At 37.1% G+C, this 9,845-nt stretch overlaps 1 protein-coding gene across 1 annotated transcript; it reads right to left on the bottom strand.

Moving 5' to 3' along the window:
* Positions 1-569: 569 nt before the first annotated feature.
* Positions 570-6,776, bottom strand: LOC135745954 (scavenger receptor cysteine-rich domain-containing protein DMBT1-like). Its single transcript, XM_073813692.1, has 7 exons — positions 6,735-6,776; positions 6,297-6,632; positions 4,940-5,248; positions 4,366-4,674; positions 1,452-1,757; positions 741-1,049; positions 570-622 (listed from the first exon to the last, which is right to left on the bottom strand). The coding sequence occupies exons 1-7, from the start codon at positions 6,766-6,768 to the stop codon at positions 570-572; spliced, it is 1,656 nt and encodes a 551-aa protein (XP_073669793.1). The 5' UTR covers positions 6,769-6,776.
* Between the last annotated feature and the right edge of the window lie 3,069 nt (positions 6,777-9,845).

Below are 9,845 nucleotides of genomic sequence, written 5' to 3'. Positions count from 1 at the left end.
ACAGCTGTGTGTGGGTCTGCAGAATGCACACACGTCAGTGGCGTTTACATTCCGGTCCAGTCGGTTAAAAAAATTGCCACAAGTTTGGGTCGGACTCGGGTCTAATTTTCTCAGGTTTGTCTCTGGTCGGGTCTTTCTTTAAAAAAAAATGATTTATGCACATCGGGTTCGGGTATAAAGTGATTCGGTTCATTTCGGGTCGGTTACATTTCTTTGGACCCGAGAAGACATGTAATCTGTTCTCACGGTACTTTGATGTCATATGACAATCACTCTGTGCAAGTGCTGCATGCGATTGAACGTGATTATCGACAGGCGTCGATAGGCGATATAACGGGTATGGTTTTCTAACAAAGTTGGCGCCGGAGCAGAAAAGACACAAAAAGCACATGCATGCATTATCCCATCACTGTATTATTTACTGCCATGCTAGCCACAAATTGAAGTTTGCCGAGCCACACAATGAAGAACAGTGGCTTAGCATAATGTTGTGTTTCATAATATTATAATACTGATATTATTTCTGTTTTTTTTTTTTTCATTTTTACAGACTGCAGTGACATTATCTTTTACTTGCTGAACAGCAAAACAGACTGGACTTCAGTTTCCATAAAGTCTGGTTCTGTGACAACAGGTTCAATGCTTTTTACAGGATCATTGTTTGTATGTAATCACAAATATCCAAAGCAGAAGGGTTGAGTAGAGACTGGCAAAGGAATAAAAGCTGTATCATCTCCTACCTCGACAGATGACTCCAACATCAAATGAATGATCACAGTTGTGTATTCCCCATCCACGAAATGTGCAGTCTGTTAGTGACAATTCAGTCCCTGTACAATAAACATCATCCATCCATAATGCTCCCCCACCAGGTCCAAAGTAAGTAAAGCTTTTCACTTCACCACCAGTTGGACATCCGACCTCTTTACACACCACTGAAGCATCAGTAGTGTTCCAGAAATCATTACACACTGTTCCCCACTGACCATTATGAAGAACCTCCACTCGTCCAGAACATGAGTTAATGCCATTCACCAACCTAACAGGTGCTAAATATGAATAATGGACAAGGTGTTAAAAATGCTCAAATGTTCTAATAAATTCTTTCATTATTTCCCGATCCTCATTTTATTGCAAAGTTCTAAGATGTAAGGTTTTTTGTTTTATGTGGAACACCAAAAGAGAAAAGAAATATGTAGCTCTTTTCCATACAATGACAAATCAACACAGCAATTAGAAAATGTGGGATGGTGAATAAGGGTACAGTTTTCCATTATAAATGAGCAGATCATTAGTGATTGTCATTTGAAAAGAGTCAGATGAAGATTATTCAAAATGTCTTCTTTTGTATTAGCAAAATGATTTAGAATGAGGAGGTTTGGAGCAAATAAATAATCACTATTTAAAATATTCAACTATATAAAATATTTATCCAAGGATTTAAAGCTTACGGTTACAGACGACTCCAGCATCTTGTTCATGGCTGCAGGTGCTTGTTCCTAATGCCATTGATGAACAATTTTTCACTGATGGCTCATTCCCAGAACAACTCATATCATCCAGCCACACGGGTCCTGAACCCTGCCCAAAGAAAGCCCCAGTCTCTGCTGCTATAGGAGTCCCACAACCCATGCTATTACACACCACTGCAGCATCTGTTAAATCCCAGCCAGCATCACAGACGGTTCCCCATTGATCATTATATAAAACCTCCACTCTCCCAGAACACTGATTAGATCCATCTACCAGTCTAATATCTAAAGAAGAGTGGATGAAAATCATAAGGAGATGTCAAATGCCAGATGTGTTAAAGTCATTTTTAAAATGTAGCATAATGTTGTGTTACATAATATAATAATATTGTAATTATATATATATATATATATATATTTTTTTTTTCCAGGCACTTGCAGAGGGGTGGGGAAGAGGGTGCCCAAGCACCTGCTCCTATTATGACCAAAGTGCCCTTTTTGTCAAGGCATTTTTTTGTAATTAAACGCCCAATCTAACTATTAGTAAAATTAATGAAAAATAAGTTAACCGTAAATAAAATGAGTCACATGATGACTTACCGTACTTTCCGGACTATAAATCGCACCAGAGTATAAGCTGCATCATTCAAAAATGCATCATTAAGACGAAATAACATATATACGTCACAGTGGACTATACATCGCGTTTGTTTAGAAAATTATTTCACAAAATCCACGCAGAAGAACAAACATTTAATCTGCAAAGGCAAGTTATTCAACTAAACAATAGCAGATAGAACAGCAGGCTGAATAGACGTTTGTATGTTGAAAGTAATATTATCAGTTATTTAAACGATAAACCATAGCATACAGAACTTACCTGGCAGGTTGAATAGGCTAAATTAACCGAACAAGCCAACTAGCGTGAAGTTCGCATACTCGTCATTCCACACAACAGAATCCATTGAATTACATAAATACAGAAGCAGCACATGGCGGACTCTCGCGGCTGTAGAAGGTTATGTTGTCTCTTGCCTCATAAATGTCAAAACTAATTCATACTGACTTACAAGGCCCACCTGACTATAAGACAGGGCACCAGCCAAGTTATGAAAAAAACATGGTTTATAGACTGAAAATACGGTATTGATAATGGGACGATCCCTAGCTCACAGTCCACACCCACGCTCTTACTACGACACAGTGCACAGGACAGGGAGCATCCCTTCGAGTCAGCATTGGCTAAAGCGGTATGCTTGTTAATGTTACTTAAATACATTTTACAAGAACGATGTGAAGAGAGCATGCACAGCGTTAATGCTGTGTGTATTAACCTCTGTAGAATGTTAGAGGTAAGTAACGTTAGCAGCTAAACGTCTACACACAGCATACAAATATAAACAATGATGCATACATGTTCACTCACTTCATTTTTTGGAGCAGGGGTGGGGGGAGATTTACGGGCTTCAAGGGGTCTGGTCTTTGTTTTTTGACAAAAACTATTCATACTTCAAATTACTATCAAAACAGTTTTTATAAAAAAAATTTAGAGTGCCATATAGTTTTCTCATCACTAGCAAACAGGCTCATACTGATTTCATAGTCTTCTGATTTATCCTCCATAAATGATAGAGGGTTGTAACACAAAGCAGTCACCTAAAGGGTTTAATACGGCCATTCCCAAACTGTGGTCCGCGGACCACTAGTGGTCCGTGAGGGTACTGCAGGTGGTCCGTGAAAAGGCAAAATAAGAATATTTATATTTTAATATACAAACTCGTTCATATTTTGGGCGAACGTGTACTGCTGCCTAATAAACGTTACTGTGAACTCATTCATTCTGGTGCCTGTGAACGGCACGCTCTCTCAGTTTAACGTCGTTCAATAGGGTGCCAGATTTGTATATTCTTCCAGGCGAAAACCCGACTAAAACACACTGTAAACAGGCCTTAATGTGTAGTGGAAAAAACAACCAATCTGGCAACACCGCCACCACTCGGCGTTCACCAGTCACGCTGCATGCGTCATCACAACAACACAGACGCTTCTGAAATTCCTGCCGCGCAACTCAAATAGTTTAACATTAAATAACATCATATTTGTCCTAAATCGTTAACGATTAACATAGGCTGCTAACGCATATTCCGGATCTTGAAATAGACTCTGACTAAGCTCACGCTATTTAACGTACACGTGTGGTGTGCAATACCTGCGAGTTGTCATACACGCAATGCCTCGCAGCGCTTCTCCCCGGGGTGCGACCCCCACCCAGCTAGCCTTTCAAGGACAAGGTATGTGTAAGCAAATACAAAAATTAAAAGACAGTCAATGCTAATGTAAACCCTGGTTGGATAAGGATTTAAAGTTGGACATGAAGATGAAATCTGACGCATTTAGCTTTAGTGTTAAAACTGATCAAATAATTGCTGTTTGGTGGTTCTATATGGGCTATAATGGCAATCATTTAAAAAAATAATATGGGAAAAAATAACTATAAATTAGTTCATTTTTGGAACTGTGACCTAGTTTAAAATTTTCAAATATGAACTATGAACTGAACTAGTTCATTTTAAAATTTGTGATCTGTGAACTAAACTAGTTCATGTAGAAAGTGAACTTTCCCAACACTAAGAATATGTATATAAATAATTATGATATAAGGTTAAGAAACCTGTTGTACTGATGTGATGACCAGTTATAGTTTTAGTGCTAGTAAGACTATTTAGATGTGCAGATTAATTCAGGACTTTGTGTAGACATATTTTATAATAAGTATTATGAGGTGGTCCGCGAAAATTCTTGATTACAAATAGTGGTCCACACACACAAAAAGTTTGAAAACCCCAGGTTTAATAGATACTGACAAGGGAAAAAACACTGTATCATCTCCTACCTCGACAGATGATTCCAACATCAAACGTATGGTCACAGTTGTGTGTTCCCCATCCACGAAATGTGCAGTCTGTTAGTGACAATTCAGTCCCTGTACATTGAACATCATCCATCCATATCGTTCCCACACCAGGTGCAAAGAATGTAAAGCTTTTCACTTCACCACCGGTCGGACATCCAAGCTCTTTACACACCACTGCAGCATCAGAAGAGTCCCAGAAATCTTTACACACTGTTCCCCACTGACCATTATGAAGAACCTCCACACGTCCAGAACATGAGTTAATGCCATTCACCAACCTAACAGGTGCTAAACATAAATAATGTCGATATTATGCTCAAATGTTTACAAATTCTGTCATTATTTTCTGATCCTCAAGTTATTTCAAAGTTCCAACATGTAAGATTTTATATTTTCTATGGAACACCAAAATAGACATTGACGAAATATATGTAGCTCTTTTCCATACTATGACAAATCAATTTGAAAATGTGGGATGGTGAATAAAGGGAATATTTTTCATGAAAAATTATTAGGACACTAAGCAAAATTTAGCCAAGGAATTTAAGCTCACGGTTACAGAAGACTCCAGCATCTTCTGAATGGGTACAGCTCTCTATGTCCCATTTTGTTGAGTTACAGCTCTCCAGTGCTGTCTCACTTCCAGTACATTGTGTGGCATCCATCCATATTTGTCCAACACCTTCACCAAAATAAGCATCAATCTTTGCCTCTCGAGCATTTCCACAGCCCACCTCTCTACACACCACTGCAGCATCTGACAGATCCCAGCCGTTATCACACACTGTTCCCCATTCACCATCATGAAAAACCTCCACTCGTCCAGAACAAGAGTCCATGCCATTCACCAACCTAACTAAGTCTAAGGTTACAAACAAACAGGATCAAGCATTATAAATAGAATTTTGTGTTTGTTAGGGACAGATAGATCACTGACCAGCATGCACGTAAAGGGGGATGTAAAACTTCTCACTAGCAGTTTTTGAAGGGGACACAAATAATACAGCTTACATTCCTCTTCAAAACCATTAATTTATTGCAATGTTTTGAATCTGTTTACAATTAACCCACCCATTAAACTTGAACTTAACTTTAAATTAAACCAGATTTGTAAAATGAAAAGCGGGATTGTCCCTGCAAAAGGGGACATCTGGTCACTTTACTTTAAACCTACATAACTGTTAGGTAGTCAAAAAACAGATCGCTGGTGCAGCACAGATGTCTGTATAAAAATATTTTAATAAAGGTTCACAACAGTGACTAACTTTTTGATGCACAATTACATGCCTACAGTTTGAGCCCGCTGACTCCAGTGTAACACTGAGACCCAGGCAGTGCTGTGTCCCGTCCATGCTCTGCGACTGTGCATGGACCGAACGCAGAGCTGTAGGACCTCAGACCAGCCCTTTGTCTGTTACAGAGGTCAGCAGAAGGGAAAAGCTGTCTCCAAACAGAGTCTGTCACACTGGATAGTGGACACCGTTGCCCTTCCCTATGCAGGGCCTCCCGTGCCCACTCAGGTTACGGGCGCATGCCACTCGGCCCCTCACTGTCAGATATCTGTAGAGCTGTGGGTTGGGCAACACCTAATACGTTCACTAGGTTCTATAGTGTTCTCACCTCTAGTAGGCAGAAACACTGGGAGCCCTGAGATCGTCTGTCGGCTTGCAGCGCCAGTTAACACAAGTGTAAATACATAGAAATAAAGTTTCATGACCTTAAGAACATACGTGGTCAGCCTTATTTCTCTGAATAAGTTGTACAGTAAAGAGAAGACTCAGTAAAATATACGGACATCTCTGTCTATGGCTTTTTACAAGCATTGCAGTTTGCATCAAAATTGGGTGTCGTGTTTATACTGTTAAATATATGCCCCCCAAACTTTGAAAACCCCTGGTACCTAAATTTACCTTGACAAATGACTCCAGCATCTCCACCATGTCCACATTCGGTTACTCCCCACCCAGCACTTACACAGTTAATCAGGGAAGACTCAGTGCCAACACAGTTTACATTATCCATCCATATTTTTCCGGTACCTTGTCCAAAATAAGCACTAGCCTTTGCCTCTGTAGCATCCCCACATCCCATTTCTTTACACACCACTGCAGCGTCTGATAGATCCCAGTAATCACCACACACTGTTCCCCATTGACCATTATAGAGAACCTCCACTCGCCCAGAACATCGGTTGAAACCATTCACCAACCTCACAGTAGCTTGAACTTGAGGTACATTTTTAAAATCTGTGTATTCACAGGACAACAAACAAAGTTATGTATACATATATACCAGAATGTTCCTGTAAGAGTGAAAATTATTTCCCACATATACTGTATGTTTCTTACCAAGCAAAAGAACAAGGTACAAGAAATATAACATGATGCCTGCAAAAAAAGAAAAAAAAATTTGATCCGTTTTCTTTATAGATCATTAAAAATAGTTCAGGGTTTATGTCCTGGAAATTAGTTGCTTTTGAGGTTTAAAATGTAATTTCTGCAAAAATAAATAATTTTAATTGCTTGACCACTGCAACTACCGAAATTCTATAACTAGTAGAACTGCCAATATCAATCATTCTGACTGCAGGGGAGAAAGTATAATTTTTTAGAAAAAAAAAACATAAAATGTTTAATGTTTTAGACGGATATATATATATATATATATATATATATATATATATATATATATATATATATTTGCTGTTGTCAATAACTCACAATTGTGGTCTATCAATACCAGGTGAAATTTTGAACAAATGCAAAACGACTTCAGTATAATTTCACTTTTAATTAATTGAACATTAATTATCGCATTGTTACTTTTGACCCGTCAGCTGGGACGACAGCAGCCCGACACTACAAACTTAAATTGTTGGAAAAAACTTTTTTAACAGTATGAACACTAAGAAAATTAAATTAAATCAAATGAGAAAAATATAAATGTTCAATATATTACAACAGTATTATCAGCGGGGCAAAGGTAATATGTGTTACTCTCATCCCAGCAGCTACTCCTGACATTTAAACCTGATTTACTGTAATTTTGAAAAACGCTGAGAAGGCAAACCTCAGGATGTGTTATAGCACTAAATAACCTGTAGATTGATCAGTACTGTAACACATGAAACCAGAAACACAATGCGTTATAAGAAAAAAGGAATTTATGAATTTACTTATCATGGTTGAAAACAACTTTCCGGACCTACACGCGCAACACAGTAACGAAACAACGTGATATTTGTCAGCTCTGTCAAGGGATGCTGGCTAAAGATGCTGTCATAGTTTGAAATGCAAATGTAATCAGGGCACAGAGAAAATCACTTGCATTACTTTTGACCTGGGTCTCCCCTATATAATAATATATATATAAATAATATATTCTAACTCAGTGTATACTGTACTGGATTATAAGCATGCGCATTGAAAAAGCAAATGTGTCACTTATAAGTAATAATGAAAATTTTATAAATGTAACTGTAACTACCCTATTATAATGTTCTTATAATGGAGTATAGGTGTTGTTGTGTCTTTATAAATATATTTATAAAATAGAAATAATTAAATATACACAATTATAAAGGGGCTATAATTCATTATAAGCATGAGCTTCATAGAAAGTGTTACCAAATGTTGTTTTAGAAAGTCTAAATGCCAACAAATATAGATTGAATCAGAATATTATTGTTAGATAAAAACATATTGTGAAATTTGGAAATGATTACCTATCTTTATTTAATAAATTTTGACTTTTGGACTTTACAACGCTCTGGTGTTATTGGAAATGTTTGGATTTACGCAACCTCCAATGGAATCAAGAATTAATAAATAGTTCTGTTATGTATTTCAACCTGCTATTGTAACTAATTACAAATACAACTTCGTGGTAGATCAGTATTCTGTTCATTTTTTACAAAATAAAACAAATTTGATGTTACCATAGGCAACAGTTACATGCATCTTCAACGGCGGAAAAAGCGCTGAGGAGATACACCACATGTAATGTGGACTGTTATCGCCATTCAAGGTACAGTATAAATAATCTGAACTATTTTGTGTTGTGTCATTTTAATAAAATAACAATGTTAGAATAAAATTTACATGAATTAAAAAAACTATATGGAACTATAGGGAACATATTATACAGTATTGGTTGTATTTCAACAAAGTTATTGCATTGCAAATTTCAAAATGACTGCCTTTGTAGTTCTAGTGTTGAGGAAAGTTTAAAGCATTTAAGGCAAACAAAACAAATTAGTACATTAGAATTATTGACACATTAGGGACAGAAGCGTTTACGCTTGGCGGAACGCTTGTCTAAAGCGGGGCCATCAGCCAATCACAGTGGCCGCAACACATGCTCTGGTTCTGCTTTTTTAATTGCTAAGTTATTTGCTTAAGGCGATCTGATTGGCTGACGCACGTGTTGCCACTTGAATTGTTGAGAAATGTTCAACTTCTGCCACGAGCAACGGTAGTGACGTGGCACCGACTGAGCCACAATTCAGGTTGGCAATGCATGACGTCACCCATTAAAAGTGAATGGGAAGCGTTAATGCTTATGCGTGAACGTATCGTAATAATTTTTTCTTCTGGCTGGTCATTTGCTTAACCACAAAACGCATGTAAAAGGCCTGATTATTGTTTTAATTGTTTTACCCTTTATAAGGTGATGACAGCAAAAACTCGTATTAATGTAAACTATTGTTAAAAACAAGTTAACCGTAAAATAAGAACAAATAATAAAAGTATATGCAATAGCACAAATAAATACAACAGAACAAACATAAAAATATTCAGGTTTATCAGATTGATCTAATAGTCCTGTAATTTTTAGGTACAGTAATGAAAGTGACAAAAGTAAAGAATAATACTGCATTCACTGAATAAATTACAGGTCTATTTAAGACCTAGTGTAATTCACTGATTCAATATACCATTACACATGTTCACATTTACTTAAGACATAACCAACACATGAACTCAGTATGGGGTCATCCTCATTTCGAAATGCAGCATGAAGTTAAAACAACTTTTGAAAGTGTAAAAAGTTGACATAACTTTTAAAATAAAGTTAAAATTGTTTAACTTCAATTTTTAAGTTAAAGTAACATAAAAATATTTGTTGATTTGACAAAAATGCTGCATATTTTTTTACAGTGGTATTGGTCATTATAATGTAAAAGAACACTTAATAAAGGAGCTTAAAATCTATATCTTTGGCAGGGAGGGTGCCACCCGAGCCAAACAAATACCCAACCCCCCAAACTCCCAGCACCTCCCCCCGGCAATGAGCATGCATATATTGTAAGTACTGTATATAATAAAATACATTTATATAAAGCCCATCACCAATTATTAGAATTCTTTAACCTGGTAAAATGTCACTCCTGTTGTGCAGTTTCTTCATCTTCAGTGTCAAGGAGACTCAAGGAGAGTGTAGATTTTTTTCTACAGGAA

The sequence above is a fragment of the Paramisgurnus dabryanus genome, chromosome 1 (assembly GCF_030506205.2).
Source record: "Paramisgurnus dabryanus chromosome 1, PD_genome_1.1, whole genome shotgun sequence".
Lineage (NCBI taxonomy): Eukaryota > Metazoa > Chordata > Actinopteri > Cypriniformes > Cobitidae > Paramisgurnus > Paramisgurnus dabryanus.
This window is presented reverse-complemented; position numbering and strand designations above follow the sequence as displayed.